The sequence below is a fragment of the Emys orbicularis genome, chromosome 10, assembly GCF_028017835.1.
Source record: "Emys orbicularis isolate rEmyOrb1 chromosome 10, rEmyOrb1.hap1, whole genome shotgun sequence".
NCBI classification, from domain to species: Eukaryota; Metazoa; Chordata; order Testudines; family Emydidae; genus Emys; species Emys orbicularis.
The window spans coordinates 17,542,423-17,569,153 of NC_088692.1; the positions used below are offsets into that span (position 1 = coordinate 17,542,423).

Genomic DNA, 26,731 nt, shown 5'->3' on the forward strand with positions numbered 1-26,731 from the left:
GGCTACTTTTTGTTTGCAAATTTCATGGTTTTTTTAATGGTCTCTAGCTTTTTCCTTTTCAAAAATGCCACAAGCCAAATCATTTTTACTTCCCAAGCTCTCACGAGCAACATTTTATTTCAACATCAAAAATCCAGTTAGTGACTATCTATAAGGTAGCTGTGCCAATGAATCTTGGTTATAATTTCTATGCACCAGTTAAGCATGGCAAGATATGGATAGTAACTTTCAATGAGTCACTGCGCCACGCTTAATTTCTACTTCTTCCTTGCTAACTAACATTGTTCATTATTTGTGTTAATCTGTTTTGGTAGCTTTGCTTTGAGGGCCAAATCCTGGTCCTAGTAAACTGGCAGAATTCCCAGGGGCTAGTGTGGCCAAGACTATTTCTCAGAACTGCACAACCCACATGAAGGTCCATCATAGACCTGCATGAATGAAATTCCTGTTTCTTAACCTTTGGATTAACTCCTACATGTAATGTTGCACAGTCACATTTTCACTGGCTGTGTACAAGAGAGCATGAACTGTATAAATGCAATTGTATATTTACTCAATCTATGCAGATTTGGAACTCCAGAGAGCCTGAATCAGTAAGGGTGGCATTGTCTCCTTGAAACTCTGAAAAGCTGTGTGTATTAACTGGTTTAATACTTTCACTTAGTGTCCTGCCACTGGTTACTGGGATATGGGGGCGGGGAGGAGATGGTCTTCACAAGTGTTAGCATAGCTGTAAAGTGACTCTAAAAATGGCAGTGTGGCCACTTCCTGGGTCCAGCATTTCCACAGCAATATGGCTCAGTTTACAAGGTAAAAGGCAAATTATTTTCCCCACTTACTTACTGTTTTGCAGATGCTCAGTTGTTTCTCATCGCTCTCCAACAGGCAGGATGATGTCCACCCAGGTTTTCCCATTTGCTAGGCCTCCCTCCTCTGCTTCTCCAGCCATTGCTCTGAAACAAGTGTTAGCCTGCTCTTCTGTACCCCCTTGAGAGGGCAAGTTTCTTTGCAAAGTCTGGTCTGTGTACACAAAAACCCCCAGGAGTCATCCAATGGCTTTTTAGGTAACTCCTATAAAGGGAGATTAAAGCCACCTGATGAGTAGGAAGCCCCCACTAATCTACTCCAGTACCTCAGACAAGGAAAAGGGGGCGTGGTGACCTCCCTTCCCTCATTGAAATGTTGAATCCTTTCTTCTGCAGGGTCTGAGGCTGCCTCAGGTCAAACTCCTCCCCTTGCTACGTCAGTTACAGCCCTGGACTACCTCAGGCAGAGCCTCTACCCTCACATTGGAATTCTCCCCCCTCCAGCCAAGTGGCTGGCTTGCCTGTCACAGCCCTGCAATTGGCTTTAGCTCCGGCCTCGCTCTTCTCAGGCAGCAGAGGTTTCTCACTAAACAGAAACGTCAAGGTCTGTAGAATGCTACCGCTAGACCCACATTCTAACTTCAACCTTCTCTTGCCAAGACATGAAGAGTGCCAGCTGTGCTGCTGGAGACACCTTCCTTTGTTTTGCTCTGAGCAAGGCAAGAGTCAAATTGGAGAAGCAGAGGAAGGAGTGGGAAAAATCTTGGCTGGTGATTTGGTCAGCGTAGGAGTGGAGGCGGGAAACCAACATCTGCACCGTGAGCCACAGCAAGGTTAGCCTGGGATCTGAAAGTCAAGCTGGTTTGACGCAGGTAGCACATCTCTACAACAAAGATGCTGCAGGCTCTATTACTCTTAAACCTGTGTCATCAACTGAGGCCTTACTCTCAGGCGTGTAACCAAGAGTATCAACTGAGGAGTTTCACAGGTTGCTTTGCCATTGGAACATAATGCTGTGATGTGAATCAGAATGATGAGTCCAGTTCACTCTCCCCTATTTGGGCTGGTTCTGCAGAGCAGCAGGAGGAGCACTGCTGAGCATGGAGACCATTTTTAGTCACTTTCAATATAGAGTCACAATATGCACCTTCCTTTCTCGTTTACTGAGGCTTGTTTCAGCATGTGGGGTGTGTAGAATTACTCCCCTCAGTGCTTTTCAGACTTGTATATTAAAAAAGAGGGCAGGATTTGAACATTGATAGTCTTGTTCTGTGAGGAGCCCTACTTCAGCCCCTGCGCTAGCTATATGTAACTTGCACATTCCTCAATCTTTCCTTTGCATTTAGCAGCTGTAATGTTTTAAGAGATTTGTATATATTTATAATGAAAACATTTTATTCTTTGTACCTAAACTTCATTTTACTGTAGCTTTGAAATTAAGCAATGGTTTTTAATGAGACTGGGTATGTTCATTTATTTCCCAATTAGATCTTTGTTCTTAGCAAAGGCGCCTTGTCTGTCACTGTACAGCTACATGGGTGTGGAAGAACACACAAGTAAAAAAATGGAACAATATGGTGAAAATCTTAAATGGCCAATGAGGAAACATATGGGTCCATATAGTTCAGTGTACAAATGGATGTACTAATGCCATTATTTTACCATGCTTGGGTATTTGACATAATTCCTTACAGGCAAATTACAACCTGGTAACAGGGTTAGGATAACTGTATGACAAGCTGAGACACCATCCTCACTTCATAAATGTTACGTAGTGTTCCTACAACTTTTTCTTTCCCCCTATATATAGCCTTCACAGGGTCCTACTTCAATTCACTTAGCTACAACCTGATCACTAGTTATATTTCTTGGGTTTTCGCTCATTAACATCTAAGAGAAAATCAGGGCAAGGAGCAAGGAAAGAATAATAATTTTTGGTGCATTGCATCAGGGTATATAATGGCAGGGTTTGTGGACCTGGCTTAAATCAACTGCCAAACTAAGTAACCTTGAAAATGTGTAAAATGCTATGGACAATTTAAAAGCTATTGGTTAAGAAAAATTGAGGCTCAGAGGCCTCAGACTTCTGTTTGATCATAAAATAGGTTGCAGAGCTGTTCAATATCTCTATCTTCTGTGACATTTGTATATTACCTTCTGTGAAAGGATCCTGGTATTCTGCACGTCCATATATCACAGAAAGCCACAGTAGCTGTACAACTAGCAGGATTAGAGTCCTTGCATGCATTTTCTACACTGCAGATTTGTAGATCATCATTACCCCATACATGGGCACACCAAACCAGCCAACACTACCACTAAACGGGTAGAGCAGACATCTAGCTAGAGAACTCCCAGGCTTCCAAAGGAATTGAACCATGGGTGAAACACAGCAAGACAAAGTGGCTGTAACGTGAGTAAACACACTCGGGGGGTGCGAAGGAAGCTGAGAATGGTTTAGCACTTGCACACCATCAGGTTAATTTTTAAAAAACCTTTAATCTACTAAATTAGCACCACTCCCCTCTCACTGACCACCTGTAATTCTGGTTCTCCCCAGACTCTGCACTGACAATTAACAGCATATGAGCAAAGAATGGAAACAGTCAAATAGATGCCCCATTCCATATTGCATAGCTATGATACACTTGTTCTTATGGTTATAGACCCTACACGATTACTTTTGAAAAACCTTATTTCCAATCTAAATTTTAAAAATAGTATTAACAAGCATCCAATATCATTCAACCCCTCTGAATGAAAACATATTCCTAAGCTTCTGCTGCAAGCTGCGCATACTCAAATAAATTACAAACAGCAAATGAGGTAGGGAGTGTCCATTGACAAGTGGACCCTTTGATATAATCACCATAGACTCAAAATATGTTGCAGAAAAATCAGTTGTTGCCTGGCAACCAGAGCAGTTATTCACCTCAACTGGCCTATCACTACAGTCAGTTTTTTTTTTTTTTTTTTTTTTTTTTTAAAAGAGCAGTTAAGCTGCATCCATTTTAAACCCCAGCATGTGTGATGATGCACAAGTAATGGACACCTGCATTTCTTAACACACCACCTGCAAAAACAATAAAAAGCTGCAATCATCGACTGATTAACACTTCTGCTCTCCAGCTAAACTAGTTTTTGGGGACATTACTCCTCGTTTTAATTAATGAGGCAGTCATCAGTCTCAGCATGATGGAGAATGTTTTGACACCACCATTCCACACGCATTAAGGGGTACACCTTCTACCACAGAGCACAGCTATTTTATTACAGAATTTCATTCACACAAATGGAATTTTCACCCTCAACAAAAAGACAACTTTTTGCTCAAAATTTGGCTAGAGTATTTTAGTCATCCATGGTTATTGTAGAGATTAACTCAGTAAATTGTCTAAACTCAATCAAAACTAGGGCCCCTATGGCAGTAGCAGCAACCTCACATCCTGGCTCCTTGCCACTGGCTAGAAGTGGCAGAGTGGAATTTGTTAAGCAGTATAATAGCAAATGTAACTAATAATCACAGGATGTTCAGTCAGGTGATGACTGTGGAGACATGTAATAAGGAATAAACAGATGAACTAAACTGCACATTAACAGTTTTTATTTGATGATACTGTGCATTTGGACTGAAAACCCAGAGGACTCGAAATACATTTGCATTTTCCTCTGAAATCTTCCCACTGATTGCCAGATTAAATGTAGAGTTTCCTTCCATTTTACAAAACATTTTTAGACTAAAATGAAAAGCATAAACATGTTGGTGAAAGTGTATTACAAAAATGATTTTTCAAATCCAGAAAACAGTAACATCTCAGCCATATTCCTGTTGTATTGGAACTGGCCACATGAATATTGGAAACAACCCTGTCTACAAAGAAGTCAGGCATAATTCTCATCTAGAACTACTGCTGATCATGAAGTAGGATGGTACATCAACATATTGCTTGCACACAGGAGAAAATAATATGTCCTAAATGGAATGAAGATGGGGGAAGGGGGAACTCCTGAATATGATTATGTGGATCATTTTCTTCCTATGTTGTTTAAGTCATGTCAAATTCAGGTCTGGAATGTTATTTGCCATCAGAAATTTTCAGATACACTTTACTGAACCTAAACATTTCAATCAGATTCTGTTTAATGACACCATTGGAACCAAACTTAGTTCAAATTATTGCACTTTGTTAGAACAGCTTTACCTTGTCCAAATCAAAAGTTTTAAGTGAAACTTAAAAATGAAAATACATTGAACTCTAATAAAAGCTCAGGATAAAGCTTCTATTTTATGGACTTGGCAACATGCCCTTCGTTACAGATGACTTTGGAAAGGGTAATATTCATCAGGTCCTGGACTGCAGAGGGAGTCTTAGTGCCAGCTCTGTAAAATGACTCATTTCAGGTTGTTTGCTTTGCCTCTTGATGTATTCCAATGTTTTCACCTACAGAGGAAAGAGATATACAAATCTTTGTACTTTTTCTTGAATCAGATTTCTTGACAGCCATATGAAAGTTTTAGTAAAGAACTTCTCTGATTTTCACTTGGTTTCAATACTGCAGTCCAATCCAGGCATAAACACCACACACACCTGACCCCAGAGCTGGCAGCCACAGGTGTTGCTCAACAAGTGTTATTTTTCAGGTCTGGACCATGCTGCTTCTCCACTAACCAGAAAGGCAGTTTCATTTGGAGTACAATTGTTCCTAGCACCAGCGTTTTCAGTGCTCTTCAATTTAGCAAATGCATGACATACTTATAAAAAATGCTGAGAAAGTTGCCAAGGCAGCCTAAGTATAAAAGGCCGGCTATTCAGCATCCTGTGAGCCGATGCTGCCTACTGTTCCTGGCTGGGTGCTAGTTTTGTAAAGTGGACCACTGGTCATAGCAAAAGAGACTAAAATCACACTCCATTTTACTTATAACCCGTCAGCCATGGGCCCAGGACACAAGTGAAAGGCTACCTCCAATTTCTGTTTTGAGCAGATGTTGATTCAAAGTTGGCATTTATGTTATGTGCTCTCATATAAAATTGACAGTAAGTTGTTAGGATTCAGATACACAGAACATGTTATTTTTTCAATTCAAAACAATTTTAAAAGATTTAAATGAACATGTTTTTGTTGTAAGGAAATAAATCTAATAAAATGACTGATGCATGGCTAAAAAGGGTTAAACATCCTGCAAAATAAATAACTCACAGAAGACATGTGGGGAGATAATATTTGTGTTGGTGTGTATTTACATATGTATGAGTAGGGTCAACAATGTAATCAACAGTCCCTGTCTATGCTGTATTCCGATATCATTTAAATGAATTGTAAACACGGGATGTCTCAGTATTCATCTCTCTTTGAAATGTACTGTGAATGGTGGAGGAAAAGGCAAATGGCCTTATGTTAATTCGTATAGCTAAGTACCGGTGATGGACCTCCTTCAAAGTCATCCTAATTACCTTTTGTTCCCAGAGGAAATTCCAACTTGTCAAAGAGGACATGAAATTGTATAAAAGATCCTTGGGTCCTGATTCTGTCATCTCAGATCTGCTTAAGTTTCGTTGGGGGAAGTCTGAGTCGCAAGACTGAGGTCCCAGTTAGGCTGGTACACCCTGAATGTGATATTTGGACATTGGACTATGACCTATGAACTGAATTTTAAAGGAACTCTCTGCAACCACAAAGCTCACCATCTCTGCCATGAATCTACACCTAAATGAATTGAACTCATGTCTGTATGTATATTGATCTTTTTAAATAAATTTTAGTTCAGTTAATAAGAATTGGCTGTAGCATGTATTTGGGTAAGATCGGATACATTCATTAACCTGGGAGGTAATGTGTCTGATCCTTTGGGATTGGTAGAACCTTTTCTTTTATATGATGAAATGAATTTCTGTAAATCTTATCATGTTTGACGTGGGTACCTGAATGGAGGCCTGAGGCTTTAAGGGAACTGTGTTGTTTGGACGTCTGAGTAACCAGTAAGGTAATAAAGAAGCTGTTTTATGCTGGCTCAGTGAATCTAAGTATTGGAATATCCACCAGCTTTTTGGTGTTTGGCTGCCCCATTCTTTGCAGTTCACCCTAATTGAGTGACCATAGCTGGCTCCCCGCTAGGACCCTGGTCACAGTGGCATAGTCGTGCTTGGATACACATTACCACAGGTTAATTAGGTTTTTGGATCAGAACCACATGCTTGTCAAATTTTAATTTTGATATTGGAGAGTTTAAGGGTTAAAAATCAGTTACAGTGAGTGACCCACGATCAAGATCCTGACAGAAAAGTCTGGAAGAATTGTGCTTACAGAGAGGGTTGTATTTTAAGCAAAAGGCCCCAGAGCAGGAACTGAAAAATCTGTTAATTGCCAGTGATAAGGAAGCAGACCCAACGAAAATGCTTGCAGTGAGAAATCAGCAGCTAGAAATTAAACAAAAGCAAAAAATAGCTGATATGGAAGGAGAAGCCGCTAAAAGAGAACGCCTGTGTTTTGAACATGAACAAAAAATGGCATATATTCAATTACAGGAACTAGAAGCTAGAAGAACTAGAAGAACAAGAGAATAAAGGAACAACAGAAACTATATCATACTGAAAAACCAGTTCCTCTCAACAACAAAGATGGGGATAGAATCTATCGAGTTTGTAACAATGTTGCTATGTTGTCTCACTCTAAGCAGTTGTCTGTGTGTAACCAAATTTACCCCAACACTGCCACCTTTTATGTAAATGCTTTTACTGTGAGCTCAAGTGAAGGTAACCCCATAACTTGTGCAGAGAATGTAAAAGTCAATGGTAAAAGCTGTTCAGGGCAAATTATAGCTTCTAACATCCCTCTTGTTAAAACAGATCTTGTCAAAGAGGAAGATTTATTTACCAAATCAGAGTGTGAATATTGTAATCCTCTGAGTTTACTGTAAGTGTGCCTTTAATCAGAATCCATCTTGAATGGAATGGTGTTAAACATGAAGTTATAGCTGGTGTAAGGAAGTTATTGCCTAAGGATCTTTTGATTGGGGATGATATTAAAACTTAGTTCAGTCAAGTTGATGACATAAACCAGTCACAGGAAAGAAATCCTGAACCTGTGTCTACTAGGGGCAAGGATTTGCCTATGGAGGGTTTTCCAAATGTTTGTAGGAGGAAGATAGTGGTTCATCTGTGCAAAGAAGCAGTGCATATGTGGAAAAAATTCCTAATTGTCTGCATTAGATAAGGCTCAGGAAGATGTTTCTCTAGAGCAAATTAAAGTTGGTGATCAGGTTAAAGCCCTGATTGAGGAAGAAAAGGGTACCTTTTTTATGGGTGATGGAATGTTGGCTAGTAAAGCTTGGGAAAGTAAGCCTGACCCAGGTAAAAGTGATGTGCTTAAAGAAGCTTAGTGTGAGCTGAGGGGTGAAAACATTAGACACTATTTGTGGAAAACAGCAGTTTCTCTGTTAAGGGAGGAAAAGACAAAGAAAGTTTAGATGGCGTAGGCAGCCTTCTGAGCGGATAGCTTTGTCTAATTAACAGTTTGGGAAGGCAAGATTAGTGGAACACGAGTATCCCTATACCTTACCTGGTACCAGTGTGGAGAACTGTGACAGTGAAGGAAATATTCCTGTGTTTGTTAGGGGTAATGACTTGCCTATGAAGGGAGCTACCCCAATCTCCAAGCAATTGTCCATGAACAGCCATATGTGCTGGGACAAAGGAAAGGATATCCCAAGCTGTCTGTCTGTTAAAGGGGAATGTTTCTCCAGCTCTTTTCTGTCTGTAAAGCAGACAGAAGAAGCCTGTCAGCCTATGATGGTTGAAAATGTATCAGTTGACCCAGAGCTGATTCTGGATACAACTAAAGCCCAGGGAGGAAGTGGTCCTGAATTTGTGTCTGCTAGGGATGATGACATTGTAACTAGGTTGCATCCAGTTAATGTCATAAATAGCTCCTAGAGACCAAGCGATTCTGGTGCTTCTATTTTGCCTTGTGGCACCTTAGAGACTAACACATTTATTTGGGCATAAGCTTTCATGGGCTAAAACCCACTTCATCAGATGCATGGAGTGGAACATACCTCCCTACAGTATGTTCCACTCCATGCATCTGATGAAGTGGGTTTTAGCCCACGAAAGCTTATGCCCAAATAAACGTGTTAGTCTCTAAGATGCCACAAGAACTCCTTGTTGTTTTTGCTGATACAGACTAACACCGCTACCACTCTGAAATCTATTTTGCCTGTTGCTAGTATGTTGCTGTGTAAAGATATGACAACCTTGTCTGATCAGGGCGATATCATAGCCAGGGCACAAGGAAAACATGAAGGTGATTTGACTATGTTACCCACTGACAGTGTGGAAACTTGTAATAAGGAAGAGAATGCTTTTAATCTTGTGACTATGAAGTCTAGCAGTTTACCTGAAAGGGGGTTTTGTGAAAATCCTCCTGATGGGACAGGTGATTCTGGATTTAAGTGAAATCCAGAAAGAGTCTGTTGTTGCTTAGGAAAATGTTCCTTTAGAGGAAGCCCTAGGTGAAAAGGACAAGGGCAGAATTTCTGTGAAAAATGGGTTGTTGCTTAGAAAGATTCCTGAAGAAAAAAATCTTCAGGGTAGTTTTTGCAAGCAGTTTGCTGCAACTGATGGGTGTGGAAGTGATTTGATTGAGTTAACTCAGGGTGAATCACTATAGAGAAAGCAGCAGTTTGTCTGGGAGACTTGTTCCAGTTCCTAACTGCCATAGTCTTTCTGAGGTATATAGATCCACTGACTTTGCTTTAGAAAGACCCAGTGTGGATTAGGGTGACCAGATTAGTAGTATAAAATATCGGGACAGGGGCGGAGCAAAAAAAAGGGGAGGGGGCGGAGCAAAAAAAAGGGGGGGGCGGAGCAAAAAAAAAAAAAAAGAGTTTTAAAGGGGCCTGGGGCATTAGCAGGCCCCGGCCCCGCGCGTTGCCCTCCCAGAGGAGCCTCCCGCCCCCCGGCCCGCCACGGGCATATGCGGGGCACGGTGGGTCCGGGCGGGGGCAGCGCGGAGTGGGCAGGAGCCGGGTGGGCGGCAGGGGCCGAATCCCCACTGCTGCCAGGGAGCCCCGCGCCTCTCCCTCCCGCTCGCGGCTGTGGCTCCTTCCCGGTGGGACGCGCCTCCCGCTGCCCCGGCCACATGCGGCGCGCGTCCCCCGTGCCTAGTCTCCCTCCCGCCGGGAAGGAGCAGCTGGACGCGCGCCGCATGTGCGCAGGGCAGGCCGGGGGGCGCGTCCCGCCGGGAAGGAGCCGCAGCCGCGAGCGGGAGGGAGAGGCGCGGGGCTCCCTGGCAGCAGCAGGGATTCGGCCCCCGCCCCCGCGCCGCCCACCTGGCCCCTGCCTGCTCCGCACTGCCCCCGACTGGACCCACCGCGCTGCCCCGTGGGCTGCAGCAGCCTCCAGGCTGCGCTCCCGGCCCTGGGTGCAGCGGCCCGGGCAGGAGCCCTCTGGCGCAGCGGGGGGGTTCACAGCTGAGCCCCCCGTCTCTCTCCCTTGCCAGCCCCCCTTTGCCCACCCGGTGCCCGGGTGCCAGAGCTGACTCCAGGCACCGCCGCCACCCCCTCCCTCCAGGCTTGCGCCGCCATGCTGCAAGCCTGGGAGGGAGGAGGAATGCTGCGTGGTTGGGGAAGAGGCGGGGCCAGGGCGGGGATTTGGGGAGGGAGCCAATGGGGGGAGAAGGGGGCGGAGCCGGGGCGGGGGGGGGGCACGAGCGCCAGAGCGGAGGGCAAAATTTCTTTTTTGTCCAGTGTCCCGACCAAACATTGGTCGGGACGCGGGACAAAGAAGCAAATATCGGGACAGTCCCGATAAAATCGGGACGTCTGGTCACCCTAGTGTGGATAGCTTTGAAAAGGTTTCAAATGAAATAAAAATTGTTAGGGAATTTAAACAGCCCTATAAGCTTAATCAGCTTGTTGGGGAGACAATGTTGTTGGAACATGAACGTCTCCATGTTGATTCTTTAAGTAAGCAGTCTGTGACTCAGGTACTGAGGAAAGATCGGGTTACTGGGTTACAAGGATGCAGGGGAGAGCAGGCAAACTCATCTCTAGATATTTTGGATATGTCTTGTAGTCTCTTAGTGTACTTGACATCTGATTCCATGTGGAAGCAGAGGTTGGTAAGGGAAGAACAAAAAAACCTTGAGTCTAACATGCTAGTGAAAATGGATGGTATCTCTTTAAGACAGAGTCCAGACTGGGAATTGGTAAAGGTTGAGGATTTGAAAACTAGTAAACAAGCTAGTGTCTGTGTTGATGCAAATTACCTGACTGACTGGGGGGAGAAAGACTTGCCCATAGCCATTAGCAAAGAGGACGCACCCAGCCAGCCAATAGATTCTGTTACACAAAAGAGTTCAGATTTTGACCCTACTGGACAGGGAGGAAGGGAAGGATTAAACCTTGCAAATAAAAGCCACAGGTTAACCCTAAAATACCAAAACCCAAGGAAGTAAAGCCTATGTTAAGGAAGACCCTGAGGTCAAGAAAAAGCTACAAAGATTCAAAATAGATATTGAACAAGTTGACCTAAAGAATGATTTGTCTAAACCAAAGGCTTGGCATGACAAAAATAATTGTAAATGTACACTTGTGATAAAACTAATGTTATTGCTAATGATTGTAACTAACTTGTTGCCGATACCAAAAACTGTAAAAATGTACATTGTGCAGGGGTTTTTTTGAAAAACCCTTGAACATGTTGGGGGTGATACATAAGAACTCATTATGTTGTAAAAGCCTTCATGGTTATACTGTTTCATTACATGACAACACACTTTATGTTAAAAGGCCTGGAGATCCTGATATTTCACAGTTAGTGCCTGTATCTAATCTTGAAACAGTACACAGCAGAAAAACTACCACAAGCTTGAACTGTTGTGCAAAAGGGGAAACTGAGGTACAACACCTCACAGCTTTCATGACTGAATGCCAGAGTAAGTGCTCTTTGAAAAACATTAATGGCTATGTTAAGTTAACAGATAGACCAAACCCTGGAATCAGTAAAGTGTTTCACAAAGTATGGATAAAGTTTTTGGCTGGGGCCAAAGCATGCATCAATAATTTGGCCTCACAAAGAATTCAGTATAAACACAGCTCATATCAATGTTGGAAGGTTGTTAAGGGGTATCCAGGAGCTCTAATTTTGCCCTTCCACACCAGTCTCACGTTGGGATGTGACGCATGGCTAGAAAGGGTTAAACATCCTGCAAAATAAATAACTCACAGAAGACATGTGCGGAGATAATATTTGTGTTGGTGTGTATTTTCATATGTATGAGTAGGGTCGACAATGTAATCAACAGTCCCTGTCTATGTTGTATTCTGATATCATTTAAATGAATTATAAATACGGGATCTCTCAGTATTCATCTCTCTTTGAAATGTACTGTGAATGGTGGAGGAAAAGGCAAATGGCCTTATGTTAATTCCTATAGCTAAGTACCGGTGATGGACTTCCTTCAAAGTCATCCTAATTACCTTTTGTTCCCCGAGGAAATTCCAACTTGTCAAAGAGGACATGAAATTGTATAAAAGATCCTTGGGTCCTGATTCTGTCATCTCAGATCTGCTTAGGCTTCGTCAGGGGAAGTTTGAGTCGCAAGACTGAGGTCCCAGTTAGGCTGGTACGCCCTGAATATGAGATTTGGACATCGGACTATGACCTATGAACTGAATTCTAAAGAAACTCTTTGCAATCACAAAGCTCACCATCTCTGCCATGAATCTACACCTAAATGAATTGAACTCATGTCTGTATGTATATTGATCTTTTAACCATACTCTCTCTCTTTCGTTTTTTTAAATAAAATTTTAGTTTAGTTAATAAGAATTGGCTGTAGCGTGTATTTGGGTAAGATCTGAAACATTCATTAATCTGGGAGGTAATGTGTCCGATCCTTTGGGATTGGTAGAACCTTTTCTTTTATATGATGAAGTAAGATTTACAGAAATTTTCATCATATTTGACGTGGGTACCTGGATGGAGGCCTGAGGCTGGATCACTTTAAGGGAACTGTGTTGTTTGGACTTCTGAGTAACCAGTAAGGTAATAAAGAAGCTGTTTTATGCTGGCTTGGTGAATCTAAGTATTGGAATATCCACCAGTTTTTTGGAGTTTGGCTGCCCCGTTCTTTGCAGTTCACCCTAATTGAGTGACCACAGCTGGCTCCCCACTAGGACCCCAGTCACACTGACCCTTTCCACAAGTAGGAGTAAAAGGAAGGGCACTTAGAACTAATGCCAAAGATAGCACACTCCATTTCAGTCCATGTTATTCTTACCATGGTCTTGGTGTCAGCAAAGCCATGCTTCTGTGCCAGGTTCCAGAGATTGACTGAAAGCTGGTTTAGTTTGTTGTTCCGTAGATCTCCATGAGCTAAAATACTATTAAAGAAGTAAAGAGCCAGCTGGCTTTGGCGCTTCAGAGTCTACCATTAAAAAACAAAACAAACAACAAACAATTATTCTACAGCCATCCTGAAGTTCTGATAGATCATCAAAATATAGATATCCTGTAAATTATACACACAGTCTAGAGAATTTTACCAACAGCTAGATATATGCTCCGTAACAAACAGGCCTAGCATTATCAATATCAGCAAGGACTTTGGGGCTAGTCCTCCATGCATTTGTCCTCAAAATAGGACAAATAAAAAAAACCCACCTGTCTACTCATTCAGCCCCATTCCAAAGCAGTGTGAGTTACAGAAGCTCCTACATCAGGTGTCAGTTTAGCTCAATGACTTGGTACATTTTTGTAATATTGTGTGTTCTGGATACCTGAACGGTTGTAGCTGTAAACACCACCACTACTGCATACTCGCAGTACTGAACGTGGGCACCTCTTCTGCCACCACACTGGCAGGGCTGTTTGAAAGGTTCTACTAGAACCCTGAACTTACCTGAGATCAGGGTGCCTTTAAGATAATATTAGGACTGTGAATATTTATAAGAGTCCAGCAGACTTGGGGTGATATGGATATAGGCTGACCTTCCTTTTAGCCCCTCACACCTAATGGCAGCTTCCACAGGGATCTCAGCACCATCCTCCCAGAGGTCCTCCCCACAGTTGCTTGCTGTCTCTTGAGGCCAGGAGGTTTCCCCCACTTTTTATAGTCAGGGAAATCCTACAAAGGATCTTTGGAACATAGGCAACCATGCACTAAACCTTATGGAGTGCTACTGGCCATGCTGCTTAGCTTACTAGTGGCTGCAATAGCAGTCAAATTGTGTTTTAGGGAATAAAAGGCAGAGGCAAGTAAGATATGCTACAGAACTGTGGCCCAACTGCCTCTGACCCTCTCCTCCCAAAAGCTTTCAAAGTGGGACTCTGTATCAGTATGCAGAAGACCAAGAGACAGGAGAGAATGCTGGCAGAGGTGAGATTGGTGGAGCAGAGTACAAGAGTTGGCAACTTTGTCTATCTTGGAAGTACAATATATGCTAGTGGCCAGCTCACTAAGAAAGTCAAAGCAAGAATGGTAAAGGCAGTAGATCATTTTCCTGTCTGTCAAACATTTGGAGGAGTGAGAAGATGAGACTGCTATTGTCCTCCCAACATTATTGTTAGCCCTGGAAACATGACAGATTACTCCTCGGATCAGGTGAGGAGGCATGGGATATGGGGGTGGGGAAAAAAAGACAGATGGAGCGAGGGAGTTATTGCGGGGGGGAGTCACATAGTTCAGAAGCTAGTGGGGGGGACAAACTGGAGCAGGGGCTGAATGGAAGTGGGGGTGCAGGGACACGGGGACAGGAGAGAGGGGTGGCTGAGTGCGGGTGCAGGGACACATGGGGATAGGGCCTGATGTGCCTGACGGATTGGAAGAGGCTAGGGGTTAGCCAGGGTCTGCATGGGGGATGCTCCCCAACTCCCTAACAATCCCTCCACCCCCAAAAAAACCTGTTCCATACTTCTCCCACCCACACCCAACAATCCACCTGGTTCACTCCCAGGCTCCTTCCGAGCAATTACTTCCTTCTCCCTCAGCTTCTCCATTACCCCTGACTCTCCAAACCTTTGCACTGCTTCTGAGGCATGCGGGAAATACGTTTCTGTATTGTAGTTTAAATGAATTACTCAAAGTTCTGTAGTAATATGCCTAGTAAGAAATCTATTTGTCAAAAAAAAAACATTTCCTGAATCTTTTTTGTTGTCTGTATTGTTACAGACATACTTACTGACAGGTATTTTTAAATAAGTTACCAAAATAATTGAAACTGGCATGATTATATTGTCTTATTTTGACAAATAAAATATGCAGAATTTTAAAATATTGTGCGCAGAATTTTTAGCTTTTTGGTGCAGCATTCCACCAGGAGTAGCAGATAGTGGAAATACATGACAGGAAGTTGTATACATTTCACCACCATTGTTTAAGAAGAATCTTGAGAATTCATTGGAGAAATTGTGTAACCAATGAGAAAGTGTTGTGCTGCACAGGTCCCCAGACTGTGGACTCAATAATTAGATAGAGATTGCTTTGTCAGCAGCCTACCCATAGCAGAAGCTCAAGGTATTTCAGACTGGACTCCACCCAGAGAAAAAAGAAGTCATGTAAGACAAAGAATGACCTATCGCAGGATAATTGAAAAGGATATTACCATCATGGAGACAACTTATGATGGAGTCACATCTTGGTCTGGATAGACAGCAATGGAAAGAATGGGTTGTGCAGGAGATTCTAAGTCTAAGTCTCTTCCCAAGAGATACAGAAAAAGGGGAGAGGGCTTCCTTGCTCCAGAAGGCAGCGGGGAAGAACCCCCTGACAAGTTTTTTAAAAAATTAATTGCAAAAACGTATCAGGTCTCTTATAGAACAACTTTACACAGCTATACTACAGACCTCTTAGCATCACCACCAGCAGGGGGCATGCATAATGGAAATGCTGACACCACTTGCACTGTTATTTATGCCTGTGCTGCTAGGCACTGCTATTATCAAAGGCCACGTCCGAGAGGAGGTATTTATTTACCATTGCTTTTCTAGAGCTGTGCTTTGTGTTCGGCTCACTTGGAAAAGAGACCGTTGATTAAAAGGCAGAGCCTCATCTACTACAGTAATTGAATCAATTGAAGAGCAGTTAGAAGCAAGTGCACAATCATGGTCAACCCCCCACATTAATTAACAAATTTCATACTTCACTTGAGCCCTCTCTAAATTCAGCCAGTAAATTCTATGGCCAGTATGCAGTATTGCTGTGGCAGTGAAACGAAATTAACGTTTCCTATCACGGCCAGCAGAACTAATTGCATATGCACGCTATCAAAAAGGAGATGGCATGGACTGAGCAGCTAAATAAGGACAAGAGAAGATACCCACCCCCACTGGGGGCAGTAGCACTTGATCATTAAGCATTTAGCGACCAACCTACAAACACTCCAACTCTTTCAAATCAGTGAGATTACTCATGGTAACAAGTACTAGCAAACATGTTAATAAAATGTAGGATCAGACCTTCACTATTTTATCTATTTTTCTCCCACTTGTGACTGTGTCTTTTATTCATGGTGCTCCTTAGTTTGGGAGGCTCTCCCAAACCTAACATATGCCAAACTACCTTAGAAAACTTTGGACAACGGGTCTGTCAGTGAAGCATCTAACTATGAAGACAACAAGTCATTGTGTGGTTTGGGCCACTGCATTTTATTCATAAGTGCCTTTAGAATGTAAGCTCTGCACATACCGATTCTGTTCTTTATTTAGCATGTTCAGCTGCTACATACATAGGAAGATATTTTACAGAACTGACAAAAAAAAAAAAAAAAACAAATTGGCAAGGTCATGCAGCATTAGGGTATTTAACTATCACACGGTTGAATATTTAAAGTCATCACATAGTACAAGTGGCTACTTTTCAATAGATTATTACTTTTATATTCTGAGGTGGTGCTTAGAATAGTAGATTGAAAACCCCTTTCTTAAAAACTTTTATTACAAAAATTATGGGTCACTCAATGAGTATATAAATCCCCACTAGCGTTAATGGGAGTAATGTGCAGCAGTCACGGAGGAAATGCTTCCAGTTACATTTATATACTGTAGCACCTTTCATCCCAGTGGCTCCCAAAGCTCTTTACAGCCTTATGGTATGTCTATACTACCCGCCGGCTCGGCAGGCAGCGATCGATCCATCAGGGGTCGATTTATCGCGTCTAATCTAGACGCGATAAATCGACCCCCAAGCACTCTCCCATCGACTCCGATACTCCACTGGAGCGAGAGGCACAGGCGGAGTCAATGGGGGAGCGTCAGCAGTCGACTCACCGCAGTGAGTAGATCTAAGTACGTCGACTTCAGCTACATTATTCACGTAGCTGAAGTTGCATAACTTAGATCGATTCCCGCCCCCCGCCACCGCCGCCCAGTGTAGACCAGGCCTTAGATTCAAGCATCATTTCATCCACTATTGAAATGTAGCCACCTCTGGACACAGACATGGTCCATCAGTCTGCCCCAGCAACACTATTCTAACAGGAAGCGCAGCAACATATCTAGTAAACTATCGGGAAACTATGAGTAGTTAGAAAGTAACTATCAGAGTTGAGATAAAGCCAGGACACTGCACTAGGACCAACACCTTTGGGCAAAATGAAAAAAAAAGAAAGAATATGTGATGATGTGGCATGTCCGCATGCGTTTGAGATGGTAGAATAATGCGATGCAAAGCCTTTTTGCCACTCCACCATGTATTTTGTACTTGTAGATTTTAAAGAACTACTTCAGAAATGTTTAGAGTATTTAAATTATCTGGACTATTTTCCCCTTCCACCTTAGGTTAACCACTTGTGCCTATATATTTTTGCTTGAATCCAAACATAAAGCGAGACTGTTTGAAACTGCCTGCAGGTTTACGATAGTAATAATCCTAGTGGAGCTAGATTATTGAGCAGAGAGCAGGAGAGGTGGTCAAAGGTCTCTCCCCTGGATATCCCCACCACATTGTATTTCTATACAATATATATGCATGTGTACATGCCCACACTCTGTTTAACATTTTAAAAAACTTGGTAACATACAGCACACTTCAAAAAGGATGCAACACATTGAAGACAGAGTCAGAAGAAAGGGATGTACATTATTCACAGTATTTTGAGGTAAGCACACAGGTACAAGTAGGAGATGGGGATCCAATCATATGTTAGAAGTTGCAAAGTTAAGAGATGCACAGGCTCCAGAGAAGATGAAGTAAAGGCCACTATATAAAAAGGAACAAAACCGAGAGGCATGCAACACTCTGCATTATGATCAACAAGAATATTTGTGTAACATGGCACTGACCTCAAATCTGAGTGAGAAATCCATGTCAACATGCTGCCAACTCCACAGACATAACCAAGACTGAATTGTGGAGGGCGTTCCAACTCACGAGGATGTATTTATGGGCAGCAAACAGAAAGGAATAGATCAAGTTTCTGGCAGTCACATAAATCATGAGACTCAGGCTAGGTCTACACTACCCGCCTGAATCGGCGGGTAGAAATCGACCTCTCGGGGATCGATTTATCGCGTCCCAACAATCGATCCCCGAATCGACGCTCTTACTCCACCAGCGAAGGTGGGAGTAAGCGCCGTCGACAGGAAGCCGCAGAGGTCGATTTTGCCACCGTCCATACAGCGGGGTAAGTCGGCTGCGATACGTCGAATTCAGCTACGCTATTCGCGTAGCTGAATTTGCGTATCTTAAATCGACCCCCCCCTGTAGTGAAGACGTAGCCTAATAGTTCCCACACCAAAGAGAGCAGAGAGTACCCACTTGGTAGGCATTTTTCATAATCTTTGAAACAGTGTAGATGACATTGGAATAAAGAAAGAACTACACAACCGCAGAACACATAGCCTCTTATGTCACTCATGTCCTATCCCCTCCAGCAAAGAGTAGAGTAATATCTTAATTTAATATGGCACGATGGAGAAAAATGTGATCTTGCTGGTCTTCAGTCTTATTATCCATTTTAGCACTGCTTACAATAGCAACCCTGCTTCCGAGCATTCACTCCAGTCTTCTTTTGAAATCTGCTCGCTTAGAGCTTCATGCTGTGAGGAACAAGGCATTTGGGGATTTAGATGTGCTCCTTCCTCTCAGGAGGTCACAATGGGCAGCTTCTCCTCTCCTCAAGAGTCCCTCAGGGGCCTGATCATACACATTAGTCAATTAGGGAAGATCATAAGATGGTATAGGCAGACAACATCAAGCTCTCAGAACTTAATCCACAGTGCCATTACACAGTTATCCTCCCTTTGGGATAATAAAGCCCCTCGATATAAGACAACTGACTCAAGTTCAGCCTGAGTAAGAGGTGATGCTGATTGGAACAGAGGAAACACTAATAACCCAGCAGCAGCTCTGAACTCGCCAACTGTTGTAAGTGCAAGTCCCCTGTTTACTAAGGTAGTATGGACACAGTCTTAGGGTCCTCTTGGACTCATCATTGCTCCTGCACTCCTCAATAGTAACAGCAAACAGAAATTCCTTCTTCAGATGGCCAGATGACTAAATCCTTTCTTGTGGATACAGACCTTGAAACAGCACTCTGTGATTTGTCAGTCTCACTCTAGGAGTACTCCAACACACTCTACATGGGAACTCCAGCTGGTTTGGCATGCAGGAGCTTCCTTTCCTGGTTAGACCAATGAGAACATACTACTCCAGTGATCCAAGCCCTATATTGGCTACCGATCAGATTCAGGATACACTTCAAGACCATGGCCCTAATTTTTAAAGTCTTCATTAAAGGAGAGCTGAGCAACTCAGCTATTTGTCTCTCTATTGCCACATGGGGTTCATGGATGATGGAGCCCAAGGCAATACTCTCAGAAGCACTTTTGTTGAAAGCCCTTGTCCAGAGAAATCCTTGTCAGTGGAGATCAGGATGGTTCCCACTCTTGCCACTATTAAAGAGCAGTACAAGACACTTCCCGCTGAGCAAGCCTTCCAAGAAAACTGTAAGCTACAACTTTGGCCTGGCTAGATTTCTCAGACTGACAACTTAATAAAAAGTAGTTGCTTTTCTAGACATATCACTACTGTACTCATGAGACCACTCAATACCTTTTGGATATGGAAGCAAGATGAGATGTTGGAATGAAGAATTTTAACTGGTTGTAGACTAATCAAGTTGCTGGAAATTCTGAAAGCACTGTAAGTTCACCTTGTCTTTGAGATGTATGATTTGAATGAGGAGCAGGATGAAGTTTGCACTTTTGATAACTGGAACTGTGGGAGAAACAGAATTGCAGGTATTTGTTTCTGGCAACTCCTATAGCTTACAGATACTTTCCCAACAGTGGAGGAAGCATACTCCCTGCTCCAAGGAGCTAACAAAGCCATTACTGTTTGAAGGCTTTAGTAACAATACTGGAGTGCCAATAATAGAGAATTGTTTCAGGAAGAACTTTAAATCTTTAACATCTTTAAAATAAAAATTAGGTGAGCTAATCAGGTAAATAGGTACAGTGGCTGAAAGATTAAGGAGCTTTACTACAATCCTAAAGGTTGAGAGTTCAAGTCTTGCTTGATCTCGCCCTGAAAGGCCATCACCAGTTATCACCCAGGTGCAAAATGCATACCTGATCCATCAGGTTAGGGCAGTCAAAGGTGGTCGGACATGACGCTGGCCACCTCACTTCCTGGTGTTACATTGGCTATGAAACTGCCTTAACTGCATCAGCCTGAGGAGCCATTGGTTCCGGGGAATTCTGACTAATCTGGCGCTCTATATGTTACTCAACACATGGTGAACCCACGCTCAGTTTTTTGAAGTGGGAGAAAACGCACTTTCTAGCGACACTTCCTGGTTGAATGGAGCAATACCAAGTGGCTTTGGAGGAACCAATTTCCATCATTCCCTGAGACTTACTGTAAATAGTCAAATGTCTATACAGGAACAGAAACACCCTAACAAGAGGCTATCAAGACAAGAATGACCTACAGCAGACCTACTGTAACACTTTGGATTTGGATCAAAAGCAAATGGCTCTGCATGAAACATGCACACATTTGACTGTTCACAACTCAGTCCAACTGCAGCAGGCAGGATTTTAACATTTATTGCACCCAAAATGCAATAAAAATGCAAAGCAGGGAACAGTGTGGTGGCACACTCCCATGACCACAGATGGTTTGTATTTGTATAGGGTAATTTGGGACTGTACATTTCAGTTCAAACACTAACATCTCACAAAAGAAGCAGCATTTTTAAAAGATATTTTAAAGTAATATAGGAAGAAAGGAGGAGCATACTGTGTTAACATCAGATTCACTTCTCTTCCTTCAAATTGCAGTTTGGTAAAATCATTTTATTACATGAAAATCAATTCCCTTTTATGGGTTTCAAATGAAATGAACCAAGGAAAACCAATATCAGCAGAGGCTTGTTCATGTAAATGAGCAGCCAAATAATAAAAGGTCGCCAACACTGAAGTAATCAAAATAAAATCTGAGACGATTTTCTGCCAAGTACTGCTTTAGAGCTGAAGGATGTGACTTTAATCATCATCATCCTCATCAACCCCTACACCCCCTATCCTCCCAAAAAAGAAAAAAGAGAAATACTTGGCTCCTATGTAGTGCTCTTCATCCACAGATCTGAAAGCACTTCGTAAAGGAAGGCAAATATCCCCCCATTTTACAACTGGGGAAACTGAGGCACAGAAGTGACGAGACTTGTCCAAGATCACACAGCTTGCCAATAACAGAGCTAGGATCAGAATTCATGTCCCTTTACTCTCAGTCCAGTGTCCCTCTATCTACTGGACCACAATACCTCCTGCTTCAGTGAATTAGCTAGAGGGACTCTCTTAGTAGTCTAAGCATCAGGTTTGTAAAGCTAGACTTCCTGGAAATACAAGTCTCAACGCCAGCAGGACAGGCTCAGCCTGTGTGAGGTAAATACAGTGACAGTTTACTGTGTTTGGTATTTCACAGAGTATCTTAAAACCCAGTCCTATGTGTTCTGTGAGCACATTGAAAAGATCCCATGGCACTATTCGTAAGAGCAGAAGTTGCTTTGATGTCCTTGCCATTGCCCAGGGTGCTGGTTTGCTGTTGCATCCAAAGAGAGCTGTGTTTCATTGTGGTACTGTACACACACAGTTTATGCTGTACGTTGGAATATGCCACTGTAAAAATGTGGGATTTATTAATTTTGAATCTCTACAGTTGTTTTATGAGAAAGTATTTGATATCAAAGGCAGAGGAAATACTACTCTAACAGCAGTAGCTGGGCTCTCAAGTGTGTGTTGCTTAATGAATTCTTGGAGGCAAACCTTAAGGATCTCTCTCTCTCTTTAGAAGAATTTCTAAAATGTAATCCCAGCAGAAGTGGGAGAAAATAAAAAGAAACCTATTTGGCGAGAAGCCAAGTAAGATGACATAAGAGAAGGACCTCGGCTCTATTTTCTTTCCATCAAAGACTCACTTTGCCCTGTATTTCAGGCTATAAGACATGAGACAATAGTCTAATAGAGATAGTTAAAAATAAATAAATAAATAATAAATAAATAAATAAATAAAAAGCTGTTGCTGTGGGAATTGAAGCTCAGAAACAGACATGTTACCAGGGCATAGTCTGTTCTCATGCAGAGGTGATGAGTTCAGTAACATGGAGAATGCCAGTCATTACCCCATAACAGATGAGCCCATAGAGCTGTTTTTGATCTCACATACTGTATAAACCCAAAATCAAGGAATCCAGTAAGTCGACAAGGTTTTTGCTTTGTTTTAACTAGTGTAACCATTATTCAAAATAGCGTAAAAGTGAAAGTACTCCCTACAACTAAGCAAATAATTCTTAATCACCCTCTGGGATGCAGAGCTTTTACAAATAAACTTCCACTGTATTTAGCTCAGAACAGACTAATGGGTTAATTCTCATTTTGTCCATTAGCCTATTTCAGAAGTCTGGTTAGGCTGGTGAGAAAAATAGCAACTGGGACTAGGGAGAAAGTAGAGACTTTGGTTTAGGTCAGGAGTGAAGTGACAGCTGGGAGGGAATGGGAACAGAAGGGAGCTGAAGAGATTATTACACCTTGAGAAAAGCAGCAGGACCAAAGTTGGCACCAGAGCAGCTTTCACTGCCTAGCAAAAAACAATTCTGTCTGGTACAACTGACTGTCCATGTCATGCACAGAATGCAGCTAAACAATCCATCTCTTAAAGAGTACAACAACAAATAGTGGGGTTATAAATATTACTGAATCTCTTCACCCCACTGTTGCCTACATGATGTCAGTTTATTTTTTTTAACCAAAGTAACACCATACAATCCTCTCCAGCTTTGTAAACATTCACAGGGCTTTCGAAAAGCAGCAGCACACTATACTGCACTGTCAATTATTTACTCCGGGGGAATTCTGCATCACTGTGTGCACACAGAATTCATGTCCCCCACAGATTTCTTTGCTTCCCCACAGAAAAATGACTTCTGACAAGGAAGCAAAGGGAAGCCACAAGGACGGTCACACACCCCTCCCCAGCAGCGCAGGCAGATTGGTTCGGGTGCCCAGAGCAGCCGGTAGACATGTAAATCACCACTGCGGTGAGTGGGCTGGGGAGTCGTGCATGTGAGAAAGAGATACTCTGTCCCTCTCGCTTGCTATTGCAGCACATTCGGCATGGAGGGGCAGGGCTTCAGGGTGTTTCTGAGGAGGTAGGCATGGGCAGAGCAGAATGTAGAAGCCTGCCTGCTTTGTGAATTGTTCCCATTGTCTTTGTGAATTCCCCCAGGAGTACAAAACAGGTGTAAAAGTTTTAAGACTCCTTTACATTGCCAGAGAGGTGTAAAGGACAGTATGGCCTTATAAATACTTATGGTGCTTTAGTGATTAGAACCGGTCTAACTTTCTGGACTGAAAAAATTTCCTATCAAAATGTGCTCTATGAACTGTTTGCTACTGATCTTTCTGGAGATGGTCAGTAGCCAATATAAATTGTGAGTTTGATTCCCCAGCCCTCACTTGCTCTTCAGTTGTCTATGATATAACACTGAGCATATGGCTGCATATTGTATGCTCCCCACTCCCATTCTCCATCCATTGTATTGTAATTTAAATAAATTACTGAAATAATTGAAACCAGTGTGATTATATTGCGTTATTTTGACAAATAAAATATGCAGAACTTTTGCAGAATTTTAAAATATTGTGCGCAGAATTTTTTAATTTTTGGCGTAGAATTCCCCCAGGAGTATCAATTGGAAAGGCTCATTTATTGGTCTCTGCAAGTGATTTGGTGTTGCATTATACAGTAATAAGACAAGAAAAGTCATACCTCCTCCTGTCCAAGGGTCTTCAGATGGTCCAGGATCTGAGCGATCACCGCCTCACACAGCTTGTTAATTTCAATCAGGAACTTGGAGTCTCCACCATAGAGGGTGTCATTGGAATCAACTGCAGAAACAAGCATAAATAAATCTAAGTTTAATTTGGATAATTATCTAAGTGTGTTTGCTGCAAAACAATACTGGATATTTAAAACAGATTGTTTTTAAAGCTGTAAAAATGACCCCACCTGCATAGGAAATCTTTCATAAAGACTTGACACCTGTGTTTTTACCACCATTGGCTGATCTTAATTGCACACTGCAACATAAAGCAACATACAGCACAACATACGAATCTTCCATATAGGCAGATCCCTTGCTTCCACTGAAGTTAGACAGGTTTTGCCATTGACTTCAATAGGAGAGGGATTGATTAAGTGGATGAACAATTTAGGCTTTATCCAATACAAGCACCAACATATAGTTTTGCAGAGTGTTCCAGCAACCACAAACCTGGAGCCCTCATGTATTACCATACCGCTTTACAACTGCAGAAAAGCTACTTGTCTCTGTCAGAGCAATAGGGTTCATGGAAAGAGAATTTCAGAAAAATTGGTTAAAACTGAAAGGCTTGTGCCCATTTTGTAGCACATACCTCGTACACTGTACATTTAAATTTTTCACTTAGCTGTTCCATACCTTTGTTTGTAACTTACTACATGAATGCAAGGCTGACAATCTGGACAAAAATGTGGCTTATTGACATTGCCACCCCAATTTTCCAGATCATTAAATATTATAAAATGTGTTACTGGGACAAGTGACACCAGTTTCTCTTCAATGCTTAACCCCTCTAGCTGATGCTCCCTGTATACCTCTGAAACCTAGTCCCATAAGTATAAGGAAATCAGGCATATGTGCAACTATCCAGGTGACTCTGGAATTATATATGCATGTTGCTTACACCAGGTTTATATTTATTTGTATACTTAAAAAATAGTAAGGCATTCTAAAATAAAAGTTGCCCATGACTTTCAGTTAAGCAATACTGACTAAATTCAGATAATAGCAGGAATTTTCAAATTAGTCTATTGTTTTATACCAACTACATAGCCTTCTTTCACCTAGCCACTTTAAGCAACATTCATTTTAAAGAGAATACATTACAAGAAGAATTTTCAAATACAAACATATTCTAGAGAAATCAGGGAGTGGGAGAGGAAGATCATCCCCAGTCCTCAGAGAACTCATCTATTTAAAAGGTTTTGTTTTATTATTTTATTTTATTACTCTTTGGAAACTACTTTCCTTGCATACTGACAAAACAACACGAGAAATGAAAGCTTAGAATAAACAGTCAGTCTGGTCACTACTGATGCACCATATTCAATTGGTGCTAGAGAAGCTTTTAACCGTTATTAATTGCAGTTTTATTTTTATTTTTTAAATATTGCAGTGAAAAGTAAATACATGCTGAGCAAAACCACAAGCGACGTAATTTTAGAGCTCATGGGTTCAAACATTTTACGCAGCCACAGACTTGATACAAAAAACTAGCCCTTTTTTAAATCCTGTGGCTTTTGTTCCACGGCAAATATCTATTTTATCAGTAATGCCAGCAGGCCTCATCTGAAATCAAGGCCCCATGGTGCTACGTGCAGTATGTGCCGGCCCTACCTGAAATCAAGGCTCCATTCTGTGAGGTGCAGTATGGACGTACACACACAGCCACTGCACTACAGAGTGTACACTAGAAACCTACATAAGCTGACTACAGATCAAGGAGATCTGATTCAGTCATTTGTCATACATAGGGTTGCCCACTTTCTAATCGCACAAAACGGAACACCCTTGCCCCACCCCCTTCCCTGAGGCTCCGCCCCCAGCCCTTCTCCGAGGACCCTCCCTCCGCTCACTCCATCCCCTCCCTCCGTTGCTTGCTCTTCCCCACCCTCTCTCACTTTCACCAGGCTGGGGCAGGGAGTTGGGGTGCGGGAGAGGGTGAGGACTCCGACTGCGGGGTGTGGGCTCTGGGTTGGGGCCAGGGATGAGGGTTTTGGGGTGCAGAAGGGGGCTCAGGGCTGGGGGTTGGGGTGTGGGCTCTGGGAGGGAGTTAGGGTACGGGAGGGGGTTAGGGTTGCCAACTTTCTATTCGCACAAAACCGAGCACCCTTGCGCCGCCTCTCCTCTGAGGCCTCACCCCCTGCTCACTCCACCCACTCCACCCCCCCGTCGCTCACTCTCCCCACCCTCACTCATTCATTTTCACCGGCCTGGCTCAGGGGGTTGGGTTGCGGGACGGGGTGAGGGCTCCAGCTGGGGCTGGAGATGAGGGGTTTGGGGTGCAGAAGGGTGCTCTGGGCTCGGACTGAGGGGTTCAGAGGGCAGGAGGGGGATCAGGGATGGGGATTGGGGAGCGGGGGGAGGTGAGGGCTCTGGCTGGGGGTGCTGGCTCTGGGGTGGGGTTGGGGATGAGGGATTTGGGGTGCAGGAAGGGGCTTCAGGCTGGGATCGAGGGGTTCAGAGGGCGGGAAGGGGATCAGGGGTTGTGGCACCGGAAGGGATCGGGTGCAGACTCCGGGCAGTGCGTACCTTAGGTGGCACCTGGAAGCAACGGCACGTCGTCCCTCCGGCTCCTACGGAGAGGCGTGGCCAGGCGGCT

General features: G+C 42.9%; 1 protein-coding gene across 5 annotated transcripts in view; it reads right to left on the reverse strand.

Annotated features, from left to right (window-relative positions):
* Window positions 1-5,149: 5,149 nt before the first annotated feature.
* VPS35L (VPS35 endosomal protein sorting factor like) overlaps window positions 5,150-26,731 on the reverse strand; it is a 117,627-nt gene continuing 96,045 nt past the window's right edge. For all 5 annotated transcript variants that reach the window (XM_065411877.1, XM_065411876.1, XM_065411875.1 and 2 more), the window contains 3 exons: window positions 24,078-24,196; window positions 13,089-13,235; window positions 5,150-5,248 (listed from right to left, as the gene is read on the reverse strand). In XM_065411877.1, the coding sequence (XP_065267949.1) occupies window positions 5,150-5,248; window positions 13,089-13,235; window positions 24,078-24,196 (365 nt within the window). The remainder of the gene's footprint in view (window positions 5,249-13,088; window positions 13,236-24,077; window positions 24,197-26,731) is intronic.